This window comes from Corvus hawaiiensis, chromosome 5 (assembly GCF_020740725.1).
Source record: "Corvus hawaiiensis isolate bCorHaw1 chromosome 5, bCorHaw1.pri.cur, whole genome shotgun sequence".
Classification (NCBI taxonomy): Eukaryota; Metazoa; Chordata; class Aves; order Passeriformes; family Corvidae; genus Corvus; species Corvus hawaiiensis.
This window is the reverse complement of record NC_063217.1, coordinates 33,599,630-33,622,676: the sequence shown is the minus strand read 5'-3', so window position 1 is coordinate 33,622,676 and position 23,047 is coordinate 33,599,630. Positions and strand designations below refer to the sequence as shown.

Sequence of the window (23,047 nt, the reverse complement as noted above, 5' to 3'; positions counted from 1 at the left end):
CTCACAGGCTAAAACCCTCAGCTCACATTTACCAACCTCAGATCTGTCAATTTGTTTCTCAAGGAAATGAGCAGAGGACTGTGTGCTTTTGAGTTTCATTAACAATTCAGAAGGCAGATGAGTACACATTCCTGAATCTTTGTTAGCTACCCTGGAAGAGCCCTCCTTCCCCCAATATCTTCCAAACATTTCCAGAAAAAGGAGTGTAAAGAAATGCCAAGTTGCTTACCTGCATAGGATGAGACAGGGGAGATTTGTAGAGGGTACAGCTGGCTCATGCTGAGGGGCTGTTCATCACTTTCTGTTGTCACTTCTACGACCTGACAAACATCAGGAGGATTGGCAACTATCACCTGCTCCTCACTGCTGCCATCAAGGTGTGGCTGTCCTACAACTTTGGGTTAGAAACAACAAAATTGATTACTGACAATATCTCGACCCTATTGAATCTCTAAGAGTCTGCCCATGGAGCCTGCTTGGTATCTGACTGAGTCTTCAATAGTCTCAGTACTTTTTTCCATGCCCACCACCTGCTTTCAGTGAGTATAAGTTTCCATGTTCTAAAGGAAATCTGTGATCCTCAAGCTGCCAACATCCCATGGCCTCTGAATGCTCTCATGTAAACTATACAACAGAAGACCAGAACTGGCATGCAAAAACCTGGCCACGGGATCAAGCAAAACATTGTGGGATTCTGGAGTACATATGACATGAATCTATGAAAAATTTCTGCTCCAGTTAGATACCTATTCTCACTGACCCTCGCAATGCCATCGATGCTAGATAGCATATCACAGTTGTACCTGTAATCCACATGGTCTGTGACAGAAAGCTACAGTTCAGTTTGTTATTAACAGAGGGGTTTCCTATTCCCTCAGGCACATGGTATTTAATACTAAAATACCAATGAAATCTAATATCTAAGGACCATGACTTATTTGTACAAAGTGAAGCAACCATGGATGCTTTCCAAGGGTCCTGAAATGCTTTGCAGGCATTAGTTACTCCACACAACAATCTTTTGAAAAAGGTTGACAAACCAAGGTACAAAAAAATTACTGAGCAAAGCAGAAGTATGGTGAAAGCCAGAATCTCACTTCTCTGAAGCTGCTTGACATAATTTCCTCTGTCTTGTACAACTCTTCCTTTAATCTCAGTAGCATGAACACATGACAAATGCATTAATCCCGTACAGAACTGAACACCGTGAGTTAGATCAGAAGAATGCACAGAGATGGAGCCATCTCGGAGGATATCTAACCTGAAACCATGGTTATCCAAGAGAAAGACTATAGATACTCTTTCACTGAACATAAAGCTTCAAAAGGAACATAAGGCTAAACTCTGTGCAAACACAATGCTGTATTGGTCAAACAGTCAATTTTTTTCTTGACCCATTAGGGGGAAAACATGTAAGCAATGAAATACAATAGATCTTGCAATTCTTAAGGTTAAGTAACCTGAGTATATTAATTATTAAATTTGAAAAAGTCAAAAGATAGCATCTATTCCTGCATGAACTAAGATAAATAAACAAGAATGCACATGTCTATACACACAATCCACTCCTGCATTCTATCTTAAGACAGGGCTTTTTGAAAAAGAAAAGCGACAGGTATTTTTCTCAGGGAAAAGCTGCATATTATTTTGCTTTGTGAAGTGCCAGGTAACCACCGGAAAGTCTCCAAAACTTAGATGTGTCTTTTAAGAAAGAATGCTAGCATAAAGAAGATTACATGCATACCAGATAGACTTTTTAAAAGTTGAATCACTACAATTACTACAGTTATGTTTCAGATATTCTGTTTCCCCTTTATTTCACCTTTCCTGGTTCTGAAAAACCAGCTTTTTACTGAGTGTGGTGAGAGTGGTGCAAGAGCACACACAGTTAATTTTTTATCTGGGAGAGACCAATATTGCGCAACCCACTCAGGGTATGAGCAGGTCATCTGCACTATTTTATCTTTTTCCTCAATACCTGACAAATTCTTACCCACCCTGAGAGATAAAATACACAGCAAAAACTACTGCTCACTTGGGCAATATGCCACAGCTTCCAGTGAGCTGCATGTATGTCAGAAACTCTGCAGGGTGCTGTTTGTCTTTCATCCCCTCTTGCTGATTACCCATCTTTCTGCAGAACAATTCTAGTATACCTTTTCCTCCCTGTTTACATTAAAATCCTTTCTGCAACCTAAATAACCACTTCTTTCTCCAGTCTGGATAAGCAGCACACCTCACATCTCAATAATTAAACAACACTAGATGACAGTTCCCTACTCAATCCTCAGTCAGTGAACTGGAAGCACTGATAGCACTACGGTGCTACTCCTTCAAATTATAACAGGAGGAGCAACAAGCATGCTCTAATACTCTTACAAAGCAACACCCTATTAAATGAACTGGCATAAATAGAGCAAAACTACTCACAAACTTCTCAGCCACACAAGTACTTCAGGGGAATGACTATGCAAAGCCCTGTGACCTAAGAAATGGGGATCAAAAATAGTCACTGTACATGATTTCTGCCATCTCTCCAAGCAGAATACTAACATATTTGTCATATTTAAAAGTGGAATTCGAGACAAAATGGTATGTGGGTCATATTACTAGGAGGTCTTGCTGCAATGACAATCTCAGCCAAAAAACACCTGTCAAAACCCAGTCCAATTATTCTACTGAGGACCAATTATTCACATGTTGAGATGACAGCTCATTTCTAATGTACTGGTTTCTAAATGCAGTCTTCAATGATCCTTTTTGTTAGCTCAGTGATGTTAAAAACTACCTCTGCTACTGAGGTGTCAGTAAAAAGAACCAACTTTCTACATTTTGCCTGCTGGTTTGAACTTCCAAATAAAATGGTATTCTATACAAAGCTCTGCTTTAAGCAATGGGAAACTGCCATCTGACTGCAGTTTATCTCCCACACGACATTGACTACAGTCTCCTCATGGCTGAGGACTACCCTGTGGAATAAGTCCACATCGTGAAATGCCAACTTAGAGTGTCTGTAAGTGCTTTACTGTCAAGGGAACCACCACACTGCCACAGTACTGCTCACTGTCTCTGCAAGGTGATGGGGCTGACCTGCAACCACAATCTTGCATGGCCTAGGCTACTGAAAAATGGGTCTACCTTACTGCAACTGTGGCATTCCTTGAAGTGCAAGATGCTGATGGAAAGATAAGTCTGCAGACCAGAAGGGTTTTTGAAGTCACCTGTGTGTGTAAAAAAAGCATAGGAGTACTTACCTACAAAGTTCACTGTACTGTCAACTTCATTTTTTATACTGGAGGACAGGAAATAGTCAGAAGTTACATCATTTAGCCCATTAATCCCAAAAGATGATTCAACTGGCTCTTGCTAGAATGAAAACAGTACAGTTGGGTCAGCATTGCTTTATTTTAGGAGACAGTTCATCTCTTTGTTCTGAGGTGGTAATAAATCCCATCACTTCTGCCTGCCATATACCCCCTGCTCTTTGCAAGACACTGTCTTAGAATGAATATTTCTCTGAGAGAAGCTCGCGAAAACTTCATTTCCGTATCTTGTGCTTTGAAATGACAGCTCTTTTTAATTTTCAAATTTAGAATAATCCTTCTGAGAGCAAGGAAGTAGTAAGCTATTTACTACAAGAGATTAACATTTGAAACAAACAAGGAAGAAACACTGCTTTAAAATGGTAGTCTATTTAATATTCCTCCTCAGTCCCTTCCAAATAAGCTCTATCTCTTTGCACCTTCTGAAAGGAAGCCTTAGTTTCTGTACAGCAATTACTAAATTCTAGCCTTAATTTTTCTCTACAGCAAGCCTGAAAGCAAACCAAAGTGTTTACACTAAATACAGCCTTTTAGATCACATCATAAACATTACCACAGGGCAACAGCATTGGGAAAACACCACCTGTTCTACACAGACCGAGCTTTCTACAAGATGCATCTCTGTAAGCCTGGTACACCCAAGTGGGAATCTAAAAAAAATCCCTTCAGAGTAGACACCAAAAAAATTAATTCCATAAACTCAGGATTTTTTTAAAAGGATTATTCTACACGTGCAACTTCCAGCCTGGTATTGACTCTCTCACAGGTTTATTGGTTACAATGTCTAAAGTCTTTTGTTCTTACTCTGCCAGCCCTGCAAGGCTGCAAGTTGTCCCCCACTTGCTGAGCCAGAGACACCTGCAGAGAGGTGCAGAGCTGTCCATGCTGTGCTCATTTTCACGGCTCTAAAGCATTTCATCAAAGGCAGGGCAAAGGTGAGCCTCAGGACCTGTGGTGCCAGCCCATCCCAGTGCTAACCATATGAACTGTTATCTTTGGGACAAAATACTGGGGGCACTGTGACAGATTTTTTTCTGGATGTCACATGCTGTGATTGTGATCTACTCTAAAAGAACTGTCACTTCAATACAAGAACCTTCCCAGATACTAAAGCAAGGCAAACATGCACCCTGTCCCAACGTCCCATGGCACATCAGAAGGGTGCAAAGTTAAGTGTTAATGGAAACTAGGTCTTTGAGGAGTTGCACCAGTTGTGCTGGCCCACAGGTCAAAGACTTGGAGAACTGGAAAAGATAAAATTAGCTGCTATTGATCCATTGAGGATCACGACCGCAGAGATAGGTTAGAGCTGCACACTGGAGCCCTGAGTATCTGGTGTTGTGCAACACAGCAAACAAAACAGCCCCCATAGAAACACTGTGCATGCAGCACTTGCTCAACTTTACTGAGGCTGATTACAGAGAAGTTTATTTAGTAGCCCCTTTCAAGCTCCAGAAACAAATAGGCGTCTTGGAACTCAGGTGGTGGTGCCAGATCCAGAAAGAGACTTGGATGCTGGCACAGTTGGTGTTACATCACCTAAATGTTCAGTGTCCAGATGTCTAGCTTAAGCTAAATGCATGGGGAAAGCTGTCACTAAGATTTAAAAAATGTCTCTCAATGTAGAGCTGCATGGTCAAAAGGATACATCTAGCATAAAGTAGGAACTAGACCTCAGTTCAGTCCTTTGTTTCAAAAGAAAGAGACTGGTTGTATCTGGGCTGCTCTGATATTTCCATTTCCTTCCCATTATTGACAATTTTAATGAATTTAATGAATTATAATGACAGACACTGCTTGCCCAAAAGCCCAGTGATAGGAGACCTATCTGTGGGGTGGGAGACTTGCTTGCACCTCTGCTAATGTGGAGCAGGGATTTGGTAAGGTCCAGGACTCACATCCACAGGGACAAGCAGTGAGTGCCCTGAGCACCCTGCTCAAGCTCAACCCACTAGTAATTGCTGTGAGTGCCCACAGGGTCCAGCAGTAGCAACAATGGGAAGTTCACTGAAAGGCTCTTGCTATGCTGAAGTCCCTTTGCAGATCTCTGCTCCGATTCTCAGCTTCTCCCTCTGCTGCTATCACCCCATTGCAGTTACCAGGCAAACCATGGAGTAGCCTCCCACTGGGCTCCACTAAAAGAGATTTTTCAAGGTAACTGTAAGGTGTCCAAAACATGCAACTCTGGTCTCAGGAATTCACATCACCAAGCAAAGCAATTATAAGCAGCTTTCATGCTCAGAAATGTGAATTTGCTTTAATTCACCTACCACCCTTCTTCACTACTACAGCCTTCAACATTCAACAGTCAGCCTAAGAGTGGCTGAGTATGGAAATAGCACCTCTTTTAAAACCCAGGCTAGCCACTGCACACATCTGTCAGAATGGGGGAACAGACAAGAATACCCAGCTCAAAGCTGCAAGAACTAACAGTAGGTATCACTGGTAGGTATGTGTATGTGCTGACACACTGCTCTGCTCTGACCAAAGCAGTTTCACTGGCTCCCTCTGAACATCAGCCACCATCAGAGTCACTTTATAACAACCACGTGTGGCTGTGTGATCCAAATAGGATAGTTTAAAAGTGGTTCCTTCAAGACAATTTAAAAGTCATAGCATTCTAACATGTAACTCCACAAGTCACAATTCCTGGGGCAGCACCTGCCTTCTGAACCCAATTTCAGTGGAGGACTTTTCCCCAGATTTCTGGGTTCACCTGGCCCAGAGAACCTCCTGGCCAGAGACTGCAGAGCCTGAACCCAGGCATGGTTGGCACAGCCCTTCACAAGTGAGCAGCAGGGGACCAAGCTGCCCTTCCACTGTAGACACAGCTGCTACACACAGCCCAAGGACACCAATTTTACTGAAAGGTGAGAGTCTGAAATCTCTGAGATTTGCTTTTTTTAAAAAAAAATTGAAGGTGGGCTAAACCCTGCTGGTGTGTGATACTGACCACCTCACAGAGGTCCTTGGCAGAGGTGTGAAAGCTAGGAAACGCCATGTTCCTCAGGGACAGCGGACATCAGTCTCGGTCGATGCTCTGAACAAGCAGAAATCTCAGGCTGTGATGGAGGAGCTTTACAGCTGAGGCCTTCTAACTGACAAAACATGAGCACAAGGTGCAGCTCTGACCCTTGCCTAAATGAGAAGGAATTTCCAATGCCTTACGCACAGAAATTAATTGCTCTGAAAGGTAGCTCTATTGTTCAGAAGCATTCCTTCCATAATTACTGTATTTCTCCTTACAGAGACAAACAAGTGGCAAATGTATTGCTGAGTGCCAGTTTTCCAACCTCCAGGCATTGTAGCACAAGGGCTGTGTCCATTGATGATGTAAGTCATGGCTTTAACAGCTTTCACATTTCAAAAAACCAGCCCCGAACATCCTGGGTAACTGTAGTTACTTAACCAAACCACAAGCATTCACAAGTACCCACCACAATATACTGTTGGAGCTATTAAAAAATACTTGCAACAGATCATGTTCACAAGCTCTCGCAGTATTAAACAGCCACTTCTTACCTTAATTTGTTTGAATTTGTCATCCTTCTCAGACTTCGTTTTTTTTCCTGCAACAACAGAAGGAAGATTTCATAAAGTCCTGTGTGCCATGAGTTTTCCTTCACACTTTCTGTATTTACCAACAAATAGCCCCAAAGTGTGCCTCCAAATGGCAGGACTTTCTAGTTAAGGGAGAACACATTTTGCTTCATTTTACCCTTCACTTAAGGCCTGGGCAGCAAAAACTTCACCTTGAATGCTCTCGCTTTGTGTTTCTTTTTTAAAAGGCTACAAAAGAGAACCACTGTGGGACCAAGGAAAGCAATGGCAGTCAAAAAATCAAAGTGAAAAATATGGAAGAATGACAAAAAACAAGGCCTGTTAAAAAAAAAGGAAGGGGGAGAAAAATACTCTTGAAGAGAAAAAAAAATCAAAATGTATGTCTCATCACATTTCTGACATTTTCTCTGTAGCTATAGGAAAAGAGAGATTGTTAATTGATTTAATGTGAAAAGAGATCACAATAAACTTCAACCAATATTTTTGTAAATAGCTGCAACCTGGTAGGGAAATACATATTACAATTCACGCAAAAGTGGTTTATGCAATCATACTGGACTTGGGAATCCAGAAAACCACACAGCATGTGACCCTCACAAAATGTCATGTGCCTTGGCAGACCCCAGTGTTGCTGCCCGTGCTCTGACCTGATGCAGAAGCTCAGACTTGCTGGTGCAAGCTCAGCTCTACCCCACTGTTAGCACAGACGTGTCCCAGGAGTTTCTCCCATCTCTACTACACAATACCACTGAAAATTAGAAATGTTTGCAGCGAAATTCTTTTGCTCCCACACATAAGTTTAGCTACATGCCATAAAATAATGGCATGTGAAAATATATATGAGGCCCAAACTGTGTCAGAGTTTTACAGTAACTGGACTTTCTGCAGAATCTTCTCCTGCTACAGCCCCCATTCCCAGAATCTCAGCTTTAAAGAAGAATTTTTGTAGTTCCTACAGGAATCTACTGCCAAGGGACATGTTATGGTCCGGGGGAATGTGCCTAAACATACAAGATACACTACTGACAAGAGACTGGAAAGAGTTTCAAAACAAATGTGCTACCTTTTGCACACTGATGTCCCTTTCACAGTATGATTCTGCCCCAAAAATGCCATGGTTCATCATTTCCAGTCACACTGACCTTAAACTGAAGATCTGCCTTTCACTTTTCAATCTAAGAAAATAGCAAACTGAGCTACAGGTGAACTGAATAGAATTTTAGAGGAACACCATGTGTTTGGTTTGCAGGTTATCTTTTCATCCAAAATCCTAGACAACACAGGATACCAGAGGACTAAGGAAACCATTGTTCTACTGCACAAACCAGTAAGGAAGCCGTAAGAAAGCTAATGAGCCATAAATAAACTGATGTTTCTACTTTGAAAGAAACCAAATACTCATGAGATTGACCTGCTGGTTAGGTCTCCTCCTGGCAGGCAGGAGATTTAATCCCTAAGTTTGGGGATTCAGTTTCCCATTTCACCATTATTGTGCTCTGGGGGCTGGTTTTTCATGGTCTTTGTAACTAACAACATGGTTCCGTGGTTTAATGCTCTGAGCAGAGTGTACTGCTCTCACTCAGCTCAAGACAGAGCCAGTTTAATTGTACCCTTGCTTGAAAAATATACCAAAATGTCTGCCACCATATTCTGAATCACCTCTACTGAGTTAGATGTGCTGACCTCTAATAGCCCCTAACCATTTTCCTTGACTGAAGGAGACCTGGGACTAGGTTCTGAACACAACTCCATCAGCTTTAACAGACAAATATCAACAGCTTGGGTGTATCACATCTCATTGATACTCTCTTCTGAATGTAGCCCATTTTTCATACAGCTGTTCCTAAGTTCCACTCATTTCCCAGCCAGGCAGGGCACAACATGCAGCTTGCATTGGTGGCTTGTTGCATACTGAGCTACCTGCAGCAGGTGTTTTTCTCAACACAATGCCCTCAACAGCATTTCATGTTGACAAACTCTCCCCTCTACCTTTTTTGGAAGGTCTTTCAGATAACGGCAGCATCCGGTACACCCTGAAGGCGTTGTTTCCTTTCTTTATACTTTTGTCCTTCACTTCTTCTATGTCAGGCAGGGAGTTCATAGCGCAACGGAAGTTTGCCTTCCATGTCTTTGGATCAGGTTTATCTACTCCTGACTGGTATTTTCCTAAGGAAGAAAAGAAAGTTAGGCACACATGACATGTGATTGAAAACCTAAGGCAAATTAATAACAGCATAGGTTAGCTTCAAGGTTATCAGCCTTTGGTTCCCATGACAAGCATTCAAACAATAGCTGAGGTTGCAAGAGACTGCTGTGATCTCATTCTCATGCATGTTTCTAGAACAGATGATGAACAGTTTGTGCTCAAGAAAGACCCAGGGCACTGCAGATCAGATGTGACTCCATAACAACATGGAAAAGCTTGCACAGCTGGCTAAAATCCATACAAAGGCGTAAAGAGCCTAAGGGCCTATGTATACAAAGTACTGACTGTGCTCTACTCCTGACAGTTTGGAACCCAATGTTGTTAACATTTAAATCAATTAAGTTTTACTGTGTTCCTCAATGCAAATGAGTTACGGCACTTCAGTAGAGCTGGAGAGTATCATAGGCCTTGAAAAAAGCACTTAGCACTTAGCACTGGAAACTTAACTTCACTCTCCATGTTAGTAAAAGCAAAGACAAGAAAGAAGGAAAATGTAACTTTAAAAGGGAAAACAATGTGAAAATCTGTCCTGCAAAGAGAGAGTTCCAATACCTGTGTGAATTGCCCAGTTTCTAAATAAGGGAGCATCTTTTTCAACATCCCAACCATGTCTTGCAGCATGCATCCAGGGAATCTGAAAAATCTTCTTCTCCTGGAAGGGAAAACAAACAGGAAATGCCAACACTGATAGACTTGAGGGATCTTCTGATGACTTTAAGTCACTCATTTATAAGCACAGTTTCAGCATCTCAAAGTGTTTTGCTCCCTTCTAGCCCAGTGTCACTGTCACTGAAATCAACAGGAATATATCCCCTGGCGTCATCAAAAGCAGAATACAGTTCAAATATATGAAATACTCAGAAGCCACTTCATGGAAGATGAGCCTGGCGGTTTTCCAAGCTGACACATGGAAAAAGCATGCAGTACTACACATTTCTAAACTTTCAGACAAAGGCTAGTTTTGTCAGCACAAACACTTTTATGATTAGGAAAAATAGATCTGAAACTAAACAACTACAGGAACAGAGCAAAATCAAGGGATTTAGAATTCAGCCAGTAAATACTAGCATGGTGAAGAAAAGAGATCTTGCAAATTTGTATGCCAAGCAAACAGACATAAGAATATATCAACTGTAGACATCTCTCCAGTGGGGATAAAAACACCAGACACACTCATATGAAGTAGTGCATTGAAGATACCTGAACACATTTTAGTTCAGAAACTTCAGACCAAAGAGAAGTGCACTTAAAGAAATGCAAAGGAAGCCTTTTTTTTAAATTTGTTTTTTTAACACACAGATAAATCTGGACATGCCTTACATGGTGTCAGTATAAACTGATTCCCCAAGGGATCACAGAAGATCCCTGGTAACTATTTAAGATGATAGTTTTAGGATGTAGCTCCAGCTCTGGGAGCCCAATGGCTTTCAGAGCTTGAACAGCATGTTTCCTACACTCCTACCACAAGCACACAGGATACCGGGCCAAAAGGGTGCTGGATCAGATGTGCTTTTATGTCACACAACACAGTAATGAATTCCTTTGTCATGACCTACAGGGCTGCTTCAGAACTCTTCATGCTCTTTTCTGAAAAGCCATACACAAAAAAAAGCTTGTTCCACAATTCTCCCCTGTTGGGAAGAACACTTCTTATCTGGCTTTACATGCAGACATCTTGCACTATAAACTCTGCCACTGCAGGTTTAGATCGAATTATCAGTCTGTGAAGAGAAAAGTACTTCCAGGGCAAAATCCACCCTCCTCCTCCAGCAGCCACCTGAGCTATGCTGCTTGAATTTCACCCTAAAAGAGTTTATTTTCTCTACTGACTACAAATAACTCTAGACAAAATAGAGCCTATTTCTCTCTACTGACTACAAAATAACTCTAGTACAAATAACTCTCATTTAAATGACTGCATTGTAGATATCTGGTCAGGTGAGAGGAATCCTTCACCCTTTCCCCTTCCCCCAACAACCACTTTTCTTCCCTGTCTGTTTGGTTAATATTTCACTCATGACGAGGTTAGGTTTATTTCCCTTCCTTCCCATGTGATCTTTTCTTCTTCTGAGCCTGTGTTTCGTCCTTCAACTCTTGTCTTTAATCCTTTCTGTCATATTCACTTGTTCAGAATTGCATTCTTCGCACTTGGCTTCATCTTTAATTCGGTGAATGCACTGATTTAACATGTTCCTCATTCCCCTCAAGTCCTCACTCTCAATCTTCCTCTTAATGTAGTTCCATCACTTCTCTCACATCTCTGTTGCCTCTTTACTCTTCCCTCTACATATAAGTAAATCATCAACAGAGATACTTCTTTCCCCAACTCGAAGCAGTCCAAAGAAAGCCTCAAACCCACTATTTGTGGTCCACAACACTACTATATTCATCAGAGCTAGAATAAGCTTCCCTGCCTTCACTCTTCCATAGACTATAATAAGCATGGGAAGAAAAAAAACATACTTCCATAGAAAACAGTTTCTATCAACAAGAACTTTAAGAATATAGCAGATTAAAATAGACCATATGATAATTCAAAACCTAGCAGACTGAACAAAACTCCAGACATAGCATCCTGTCACCACCAACTGTACTCACTGCTTCAAAAGAAGGTGCAAAGACACTCAACAGCAGTCTAAGTGGTCATTACAGTGCTTCTGTTCATTACGGAAAGCTCTTCCCAGTCCCAGATGTCTTGAAGCACAGGAATTATACCAAATTATAACACAAATAACAAAATCACAGAAGCTATGTCATAATTTTAAAATACATATATAAATTGACACACCTATACAGAAAATACAAATTTTCTTATTGACTATCAAATACCTAATCTTCACGGAAATCCTGCAAAGACTGCTGATTACATCAATACCATGTTTTGAGTGTTCTGCTCTAGTTTACCTGGATACTTTCTATTTAAATACTACTTCTTCATTTCACACATTATCAAACATTATCTATATTCTTCTTCAGTCAATGCTGCCTAATAATGACCTTAACAGGAAAGGGCTCATCAGTGCTTTCTCTCAAACTTGGAAAACCATGTGCTGACTGGTACAGCATTCCATCACTGGACTTTTGTGTAGGAGTCTCATGTTTCTGTTAAAAAATTAGCCTCACCTGAAGTCAAAAACACAACCCACAAAAATTTTGCAGTGTAACAGGAATTGCTACTAAACTCCAGTGGGAACACCAAAAGGGAAAAGCTGTGACATTCTTAGAAATAGGAATGAAAAGGAAAGTAGATCAAACCTCAGCTTGTTAGAGCACAGTGCTACTAATGCCAAGGTTGTGGTTTCAATCCCCACATGGGCCATTCACTTAAGAGTTAGACTTGATGATCCTCGTGGGTCCCTTCCAACTCAAAATGTTCTGTGATCTGTGATAACTTGGAACTCTAGCATCACAAAATGCTCGGAGCAAGTGCTTGAGCATGAGACCACACACTAGCTACAAAGTCGTAGGACAAATCTTAAATAGCAGCATCCATCTCCAAGGTAATACTCTGCGCATCCATCAAAGCAGCAGGTTGCCTCTCTGTTACAGCTACTTGGAATGTTTTCATTCTAATTTCCTTTTCCAGACCATGAGGAACACTGACCTCTCATAATCCCCCTCCTCACATCACCTCTACCCTCTACTGAACTATGTAGTTTCCTTAACACCTCCCAGTTTTGTTTCTCTGTGAAGGAAAAGAAATTCCCTTCCTCCTTCATGTCACGCAGCAGAATAATGTTTTCACCAGAGAGGTACACAAGTATTTATTTTTTAAGCCCTATCAGGATGGGTTTATTCTGGAGGTATAATAATGAAATGACAGTAGGGGAAGGAATTAAGTGTCAGCTGTACCTGATTTGACATTTCTAACTGAGAGAGGTTTAAATCTTTCCTCAGTTTGGAAAAAATCCCCAAGAGCAGCCAGCCAATGTCAACCCAGAATGGTTTCATATTTAAATTTTATTTCCTTAAAAGCTGTGCAGACACACGAATTTCGTTCTCTTGATAATCTGACACACCTTCTTTTCTAAATTGTGAACTGTCCTTTACCAAACTCTGATTAAAATATACAAGTCCTAAAATCCTAGAGCCTCCAAAGTTGATTCTGTGGGTATAGAACAGGCTGTGATACACATGACACTGTATCATTAATTCCATGCATGGCTTTGTTTATGGTCAGGATTCACAGTAGAACCAGAAATATTTTTGGTTTAATGATCCATTGTTAGAATGAATGTTTAAACATTTTTAAACAGAAATGCTCAGATGTGCAATTATCTCATTGAGCATCCTAAAGGCAATCCAGACTGATGCCAAATCAGAGGGTAGAAGTGGGGAATCGGAGTTTAATAAACCTCAAGGCAGAAAAATTATTTCAGGATTAGGCAGGAACGCCCAGCAAAGGACAGCAGACATGGACTGTCAGCAGGAAACCTGACACCAAAACAGAGATATTCAAGGAGAGGGACCCAAACATGAGACTCAAATTACAAAGACAACAGTAAAAACTGGTCTCCAACTCTTCAGCTGTGACCCCACTATGCAAGAACAAGGACCTCCTCGAATTCACAGGGCAGCTAACTAGGAGATGGATACAGCAATATTTATTTACCCAGCCACAGCATGTGAGAGTCACTGATGCAGGAAGTTCCTGAGAAACAAGATTCATAGCTGAAATTTAAAGCATTCCTGATAATTTCATAGTCATGAGCATTTATAGCTTTGAAAGCTGAAAAGTCGTAATTTCGATTGTTATTTCTCTACTCTAAAAATGAGCACCGGAGTACCACAACTACTACTGCTATAGGGAGGATACCATACTATTTGGGTTAGTGACTTAACCAGAGAGGCAGTTCCTACGTTTCTGCACCTGATTTTGTGCATTTTCACTCATTCTGATAATAAAGTAGCCTCTGTAGCAAAAACAGCTTCATGCTTTTCTGTGCGGTGAATTACTCTCCTGCATTGTGCAGAAAGCATGCAACATTTCCAGAATTTATTACTATTCAAAGTCTCAAATACACTCCTAGGTTTTACTCAACCAATCACAATAAATTCAAATTGGGCACTGACATTTCTGAGCTCACGCTTGTGGGTTCCAAGTGTCTTGAGCACTTAGTAAGAGCTCAGGACCAGGAATATCAGGTTTGAGTCTGGCAGGGGAGGAGTTATCCTATTTTCTCCCAGGTTGAGAAGTATCAGAGAAGTCACACAAGTCTGAAACAGGAGATCGTTGCTTCAACTCTAAGTCTAATACAGAACATAGTCTTCCACTTCAGGACAGCATTTTGATCACATCTCTTTGATGCTACTTGTTGAACAATGTGTTCCTAGGTTAAAAAAAACTGTCCTAGCAGAGTCTCCAGAAACACTCACTTCAACAAAGAGTGGGAAAATGCTTTCAAATGAGCCACAAATCCACCAGACTAAAGCAGGACGCTTCAGATCTGGCAGGCAAGGCCAGAGGAACAGGTTCAGCAGGAAGCATTCAGCTTTGCCCTTCCTCCCCACGTCACCCCTTTGAAAACCAGGAATGAGCTGATTTACCTATGCAGACCTCAGCCTCAGCCACTGCTATCAAGTTCCACTTCAGCACATGCATGCACACCACCCCTTACCTTATTTATCCATTTCAGCCCCGGTATTCTGTTAGAGTTGATTTGTTCTTCCAGCCAGGGCCGCATCCGCATCCTTTCGACAGGCATTGTCACCCACCTGGGAAGGAGCTGCAGGGAATAAGGGACAAGGTTACTTGTTTGGCAGGCAGAACACCCAGGCAGCTCCTCCACCTCTGCACAGTACACTTATTAAAGCTTTCCAGGCACTGAACAATTGTATATATAGTCATTATTTTAGATCTGTGTGCAAGCCTCCCCTAAGAGCAACTAAGAGGATAAAGTCTTCTTTAAGGAGAAGGCAGAAAATACTCTTCTGGTACACTTGGATTAGGAAAACCTTCACCCGAAGAACATATAGGATATTGGCAAAAGCTTGTCTGCTGATACAGGTGGGATACCAGAGGTCACAAAGAAAAACAATTACTCTCTTGGAGATACCTCTTTTTGGTCCACATACCTGCATTTGCACAAGACCTTTTTTGCCAAGAAAAAATATGTAACAAAAAAAATTCACATGCAGGAGGCATCATTGTACTAACTAAAATGATGGTCCTGCTAACAGAAGGGCTTTCAAATGGCTTTTTCAGTCCCATGAACTTGACCAGAATTAATAAAAATACATTTTACATAACAGCAATTTAGCAGACCACTTTGGTTGTGGCTGAGTAGTTTGACTCCCTCCCTCCAGCTTTCTCTGATCATTCCAGTCACTGATTTTTGTAGCTGTTATTTTACATTTCAATGCTGTTCAGCTATGAAGAGAGTGCTTCACACACCCCTCAGCTGCACTACACCACCTTATACTATCCAGCTAAGACTCAAACTGACTTCTTTTTCTCTCTCTCTCTCACACATGCACACGTGACCTTGATGCCACTTCCCTGTTTAGAGCTGTAAATTATTGACATAAGAGTCCAAAGTCTTGAACCTGAGGCAGAAAATTTTAAAAACATTAACTTATCTTAGGCACCCTTTTGAAAGTGCCAACTGGCACTAGATGCAGATTAAAGCAAGGCATTAAATGCCTGTTAAGCAGCCTGGAACCCATCATTTCCACATTTAAGTACTTGCATTTAGGCTGCTGCTTCTCCTTGCCCCCACTGCACCGGGCTCAGCTCCTTCCTCTCTCTTTTGCTCTTCACATCTGTGTTCTCTGCATCATTCTTAACTTCTCTGCTCCACTATTCTTGTCACCTTTGATCTTAAAAATAGAAGAGAAAAAGAAAAATTTGAAAGCACACAGCAATGGCACAAATGTAAATGGGTTTGTTCTCGCTTCCTATGGGAGTACAGGCATGGGACAGACTAACAATTAGGCAGTACCGAGCCCACACCCAGCACAAGAGGAAGAAAAACTTTCAAAGTTTCCTCTCATTGCTCTGAGGACATGTATTTCCTGAAACTAATAAGGAATTAAAACCTGAATGTAACAATAAGGTTCTTTGATGTGTTCAGAGAATTTACCAGCAGCCATGCTCACACTAATCTCTTAGCAAACGTACTGGTATTTTGTTTACTACTGTGCGGAGCTGGTCACTTGTGCTTCAGCTGCAGCCTGTGCTGTAACTACAAATATCTAAAATAGCTCAGAAAATGGTTGCAACTGCTCAGCTCCCTTCAGGCTCTCTTCAGATAGGAAAAACCAGCCAGCCCCAGGAACCCAACAGTGGACAAGGCCTTGTGCATATCCCCTCTCTGTGTAAGAGGCAAGATGTTTTCTGGGCCAGGGTGATGCAGGTACAGTTTTCTCAGCCCCCAGGTTGGTGGCAAACAGCTGGCTGTGCTGCTGCATCCCCCTCCCATTGGCAGCAACAATCCTCATCCAGGTTGTAGAATGTGTACAGATCTCTACCATCTTCCCCTACTACAGTTTGAGTCAAAGCTGAAAAATCCAAGTGGCAACGTACTAAAAACATGAGTAAATTTTTATTTGTCTGACAAGGAAGAAATAATTATCTGCAACAGATGCATTTCTTTGTAAGGTATTTTTAAGTATGCATGCACTTCGGGACAGTTCCTGGAAACACGGTGCATCAGATTCAACATTCAATATGAGTGTTCCCATTTAGCAGTCAGACTCATCTTCTGGATAATGAGCCCCTAAGACAAATTTCAAGCCCATCTGAATGAACAAATTAGACAGAAGGCAGAAAAGTCATCTTGAAAGCAGCAGCAACGAATCCCACTTGGGACAGGCAACATGGAAGAAACAGAAGCTGCCTTTGTGCAAAAGCAATACACTTCAGGAAATGAGAAAGCTCCTGACAGTCGCTACTACAAGGAAGCCAGTCTTGCCCAAAATGGCAGAGTTGAGCCAGCCTGTCTGTTCCCCCCCGCATCCCTGGGGGCTTCCCTAGCTGCTCCCCTGCAGATGCTGAAGAGAGGTGCTCATCTTTTTGGCACCCTGGGATTCCTCTGGGATTAGCAACTGCAGCCATCAACACACACCTTCACATCCATCACCCACACTAAGACAAATTAATCCAAGGTAATCAAGAGAGAAGTTTGGCTTGTGAGAAGGGAGGAGTGACTCCCAAGACCTGTTCATCTGAAAATAAATTCAAACCCAGCTAAAAATAATCCTACAAGGATGTTCAGCTGGAGGGAACAGTGAGTTCTGGAGTTACGTCCTTCACAGAGGGACAAGTACAGCCATGCTTCTGCTCATCAAAACACAACCCCCACCCCATGCTCCTTTAAGAGCACATGCTGATGAAAATAAAGCTGGATGTCTTCAGAAGACATTCCCAGACATGTTTGCCTCAGGACAGCACTGACCACAATGGTGTTAAAATGTAGCACGGTTTTTGGCAGTTGCATACCAACAACATCCTTTTGATGAAAATACCAACTCAACTCTACTGAGTAATTGCCTGTGGGAAATAAAGGTGCCATATCTCCATCCAGAGCTGTCAAATGCATGATTTATTTGTACAGAAAGAAACATCAGCTTCTGCAGTGCCTTTAAAGTAGCTCTTGTCTGTCCATAAATGGCATTACTGGGTGCACTTGAAGCCTTATTCCACTGGCTCCAGGTGGGAGAACCTAGAGTCCATCCATCAGTGAGTACAGACTCAATCACCTGACATTAAGAATTATTGCAGTTTGTAAAGACCTTTGAAATGCTCCGAAATAGGCAGCAAAATCATGTAAAGTTTCAGGGGCCATTGCCTAACACCATGCCAGCTTCGCCATCCAACAGAATGTATCAAATATGAAACAAACCTGCAAAGTCAGAAACTAAGGTGAGCCCTACAAAACAGCAGGCATGTCAAGTTTCTTGCCAGCCTCTCTCCAGTGTTTACCCAGATGAAAGAAAAAAAGCAGAAACAGTCGATCTTTTTATGGAAAAAAAAACATCAACTTTTGTAATGTGGAGCAGGCTTTAAAATTAATGCACTTATGCACCTACCTCCCACTCCTGGTCAGCCTTAATGTTGCACTTCCCCTGCACATTCACACCTAGAAGAAGCTACATGCAGCCAGTGGTATTTTTTGTACTGGGGGCAAGTGCATGTATAACAGTATTTTCAGAGCTGTCAAGGCATCCAGTTCTCACTGGCTTCACCACTACCATGATCTCCTGAGGTGTGGGTACCCATTTGCTGGCCTAAGCAAACCTCTCCAGAAGCCTGGTTACTTTTGCCTGCCTGAACCTTCACACTCTGGTTAACCAGGAGGAAAATGGCTTAATGACTGCCTTGGGTCACTTGACACCATCTTCCTCCACCCTGCAGAGACCATGGGTGGAGGTAGCCAGGGAGAGGAGCAGAGCCAGATGGGGCTGCAGAGGGAAGGAGCAGCAGCAGCTCCACCAGTGGCAAAGAAGCACCTTGTACTCCATCATTCCATCACCCTTCAGTCCCATCCCAGTTTTGCTGCATGCTAGCACTACTCTTTGCATAGGCAGCTTTCTGAATAAGTCCAGGAACTTAGCAGGCTCACAAGCAACACCTCTTTCTGTGGGGTCTCTTTTATCTGTTTGAACCTGGACCATGGCTCCCATCCTGCTCAAAGGCACACATGACAGCACAAACAAGAGAGGAGGGCACTCTGGCATAGGAGTGGGAAGGAGCAGGTGGGAAGGACAGGGAGGAACCCCTTAATCCAAAACTGTTCCTGTGCTTTTAGACAACAGCTTTAAATCTGGATGCTACTGACCCCCAGAATCTCTTTGCAGAGAGCACAGGAAAACACTTAATACTCCCAGAGACCCAGTGTTGGAGTCTTTCTGGCATTATGTTGAAAATAATTCCTGTTTGTGTTTTCTTCTGGTTTATCACTGTCTCATGGAGGACGAAAGGAAGAATAATCACCAGGAAACACAGTCAACTCCAGATGGAACCTTGGAAAGCATTTTCCTGCCCTATCTGAAAAGAGAAGCTCATTTAGACATTGTAAGTAGGACTACCTGCTAGGGTATCACCTTATGATTCTTAGTAAGACATTCTTAATAAGACAGCCAGTCTTCAAGAACCAGTATTTTTAACCATGCCTCCTACAAATATATTAACACTGGTAGCTCCATAAATATAATTTTCCTTTTCTTGCTCTTTTTACCACCCGTCTCAGTATCAGAGGGTGCCACAGTCAGGGGCATTTTCTGTTTTGGGGGTGGGAGCTTAAATATACCAATTTACATTAAGTCATCAAAAAAAATTATTCCCAAGCCAGCAGCAAGTGGGCAAGACATCAGCCCCAATCACTGGCATTTGCATGGAGGGGGAGGCCACTGGGAGCCTGTGAAGACCCTTTCCCATACAAGAAGCATGGCCCATGCATGGGCTGCCACCACAGTTTATGGAGGGATTATTTTGATCTTCTTTGAAGCTTTAATTACTGCACTATTTGTGCTAGTTCTGTGGTCAGTTCAGCCTATTTTTTGCAACTAGAAACTTCAAGAACATGGTGAAGGCTATTCCCCAACAAGGTATAAACTGGTTGCAATCTGCATATACACATATTTTCACTCCATAATGTTTGATAAAGAGCTTGTAGTCCTCCCTGCTCTCCACTAGAACATTCTAGTAAGTCTGACTTTTTTTTTCCTTGACAGAGATAACACTCCTGCCATACAGAAAGTGTAACCTTTGAGAATGAAGAGCTCTTCACTAGAATTACAGCAGTTGTAGACAGAAAGTGAAAGCAATGGCATGGCAGGCATTACATCTGAGCAGTACAGGATGTTCTCTTTCCTTCAGTTTCACTCTGGCAGCATCTGGATAACTGAAAAGGTTATCCCAAAAACAGAAGCTACTCTATGCCTGTGGGTACTTTCTTAAAAGTATATTTCTGTGGAACAAAAAAAAAAAAAAAAAAAAGCCAGAAAAGCAGTTCTTCTTTCCCTATCACAAAGTACCTAGTTTAAAGATTTGTCAGTATATGGAAATATTATTAATGGTCGTGAAAATTTAAGGTGGGATAAGATCTTGGAGGCACATTTGTGACATAGGTCACAGCCTTTGCTCAAAGCTGTGGAAAAACATCTGTTCCTCAGAGGACATGTACAGAATATTTCATGGTATCGATTTATCTTTTCTCTGCAAATACAGAACCAGCAATTTTTTTTTTTTTTTTTTTTGGTGAAGTTATCTTTACTTGTGCTTTGCTGATAAACTTTTAAACTATTCCCTTTGTTTGCTAAGGCTGATGGAGTTAAGAAAAGCATCAATCATCCCATGTGACCAAAGAGATATGCTGAAATGAGACCATACGCTAATTTTAGGATTCAGAGAACTGGGTTCTGTATTTGTGTCTGCGCCAAGACTGTTCCAGCATACAAGGAAACATGATCTTTTTTAAAAGTACAGTACTTGGAGCAAAATTCTGCTCTTTGGTCACAGACTGAACTCTTCCTTCATACAGGATTTTGCTTATATGACCACCTTTTTCAGCTATTCTGCTGTGAATACTACTTGCAAAGATTTAACCATTTGTACTCTGAGCAAAGCCCTGCTCCGAAGTCAAGTTCATCAGAGGTATAGAGCCTTCTCCCAGATAAGAAAACCTGGTAGACTCAGCTGCTCAGAATTACTTCAGAAATCTGAGATTGATGCTGAAAGAGCAATAGAAATGCGCTTTACTCAGCTGCTTTGACTGTGGACACCTGAAATCCCCCTCCCCACAGTCTGTGAGGAGACAAAACCTCTGCCTGGTACATTTTCCATCTGCCATGAGGTGGAGGAGAATCTTACCACAGGTGCTGCAGAACATGCCTTCTTTCTGATAATCCCAAATTATGCAAATATCCATATCTTTTTTTGGAACCAACAGCAAAACACTTCATTAAAGAGTAGTAAATGAGGAAAAGTGGGCATTGCCATTCTTAGAGGTACAGGGGTTACGGGTTAAAAATGAAATCCTTGCTTAGAAAACAGATTTGAAGCAAGAAAACCCATAAAAACCAGTAAGAGACTTTTCTGGATTCATAACTAGTTAGAAAGCAAAACCTACCCTCTTTGGTCTTTTAAACTGCATGTAATAGTGCCTCTTTTTCCTTACCATTATTCTGTCAGTGATGCCCTGTTGAACAGGGAGGGATGGGGGAAACATCACTGGCAGGTTTGCTTCTCACTAAGCACCTCTTGCCATGAGCTTCCTTAAAGTATTCACCATGGTCAATTGCTCCTGTGTTGTCTGTAACTCTTGATCCACATGTAGCAATGGCAGTATTTTTCCTGCTCTTTCCTAATGTTTTGTTGACTGCAGAAAAGACTATGTCCTTCCTGCCCATCACCAAGAAAGAGTTCACTGCAGCCAGGAAAGGTGGTACCTTATTTTCTCCGGTGCCTGCAGGAAGGAGGCAACTTCATCAACACAGGCCAGAAAGCCAAGAATTGGACAACAGGCAGGGTGGGAGAGCACAGGTCCTGGTCAGACTGGTGTAAGGCATGCCCTGGCCATTAAGAAGAACCTGTGCTGGCAACCACTGGGCAATACTTCACTTGTTTCCCTAGTTTCCCAAACAAAATGTGGCAGAACCACAACCAGGCTATGGCTGCTAAGAGGAAAGCTTTGTGGGGTGGTGAAAAACCTGGGAAACCAGGCTTCTGCATAACAGATTCATGCTAGCAACAGCTACGCAACTTTCCAAGGCTCTGCAATGCAGTGTCCAGGTTGTGTCCACCTCATTGCAAGGCAGATGGAGGAGGAGGGAAGTATTGAGCATGCACTCCTCTCCTGCTGCTGTTCCCAAGAAAGATACACAAAGTAGAATGAAGAAAAGCCCTTTTATCCTTAAGGTACAAACAGAGGGCAAAAAACAACCAACCTGACTTTCCTTGAAAACAAAACAACAACCAAATAAAACAAAGGCAAAAATAACTCAAACGTATTGAAATCAGCATTACAGACTGCATGTTAAACATGCTCACGAAAATGTACAGTGAGAACTCATACTGTATATAGAGTCTGTTTCATCAGCCCTACAGCATTTCTGTTCCACCCAAAGGGTGTTAATATGCCCTGGCTGGGATTCAGATGTTACACATCAAAACAGACTCTTTGGTTTCCATGCAGAGCTTATTTTCCCTCAGCAGCAAAGACAGGAGTTGCTATTTTGCAGTGATCTCAGGCTTCATTAAAGTTAACCCTTGGATTTGTAGACTAGAAGTTCACTGAAGAAAAGCCATCTCATTTTAATACAATAAACCCAGAAGGTTGCTCTTTTTTTGCTTCTGGACTTAGCCATAATGAAGCAAGGCTTCAGCCTCTCAATACCCACAATGAAATTTCCTTGCACTGGCTCCTGTGTTGAACACTATCATGACACTTGAAGAACACAATGTCTGTGGCTGAGCACGTTCACTTCTCTGGCATTGCAGCAACCTACATCAGCTGGGAATTTGGGCCAGGCTTTTAACAGATTGCTAAAGATCATCTCTGAAGTATCCTTACCACGATGATCATTTGCACACACATTGATGTCTGCAAGTGGTGACAATACAAAATTATTGCATCAGTTTCAGCTTTAAAAGAATACTTTGTTTCCTGGGGGTTTCTTTCATTTGTTTCTCAGGTCTTACAGGGAGTGAAGATGGGAAACACCAGATACTGGTGGCATCAGGATGAAAACACATCTGTACAAGAGACACTCTACAGCATGCAACTGCAGAAGACTTCCCTTGCCACCTCCTCCTAGAGTCTCAAAAGCAGAGATAAAATGATTATTAATAATCAATCCAATACCTGATTTGTTTTCGTCTTAAGGTTTGTGTTACATCTCATGACTGATTTGTCCTCAGTATCTGGGATTTTAAATATTTTTCTCTCAAATGCTGCCTAGAAGAGAGGTGGTGACTTTCCTGTACTTCACTCAGATAAGTTTGGGAGGGGCTTGT

General features: G+C 41.9%; 1 protein-coding gene across 2 annotated transcripts in view; it reads right to left on the bottom strand.

Annotated features, from left to right (window-relative positions):
* Positions 1-23,047, bottom strand: part of IRF2 (interferon regulatory factor 2) — a 40,332-nt gene that overhangs the window by 7,275 nt on the left and 10,010 nt on the right. Inside the window, exons 2-8 of one of the 2 annotated variants that reach the window (XM_048303953.1) lie at positions 15,780-15,909; positions 14,709-14,816; positions 9,643-9,742; positions 8,874-9,050; positions 6,846-6,892; positions 3,255-3,366; positions 230-394 (exon numbers count right to left, since the gene is read on the bottom strand). In XM_048303953.1, coding sequence (XP_048159910.1) covers positions 230-394; positions 3,255-3,366; positions 6,846-6,892; positions 8,874-9,050; positions 9,643-9,742; positions 14,709-14,795 — 688 coding nt within the window. In that variant the 5' untranslated portion in view covers positions 14,796-14,816; positions 15,780-15,909. The remainder of the gene's footprint in view (positions 1-229; positions 395-3,254; positions 3,367-6,845; positions 6,893-8,873; positions 9,051-9,642; positions 9,743-14,708; positions 14,817-15,779; positions 15,910-23,047) is intronic. The other variant, XM_048303954.1, reaches the window with a different exon arrangement.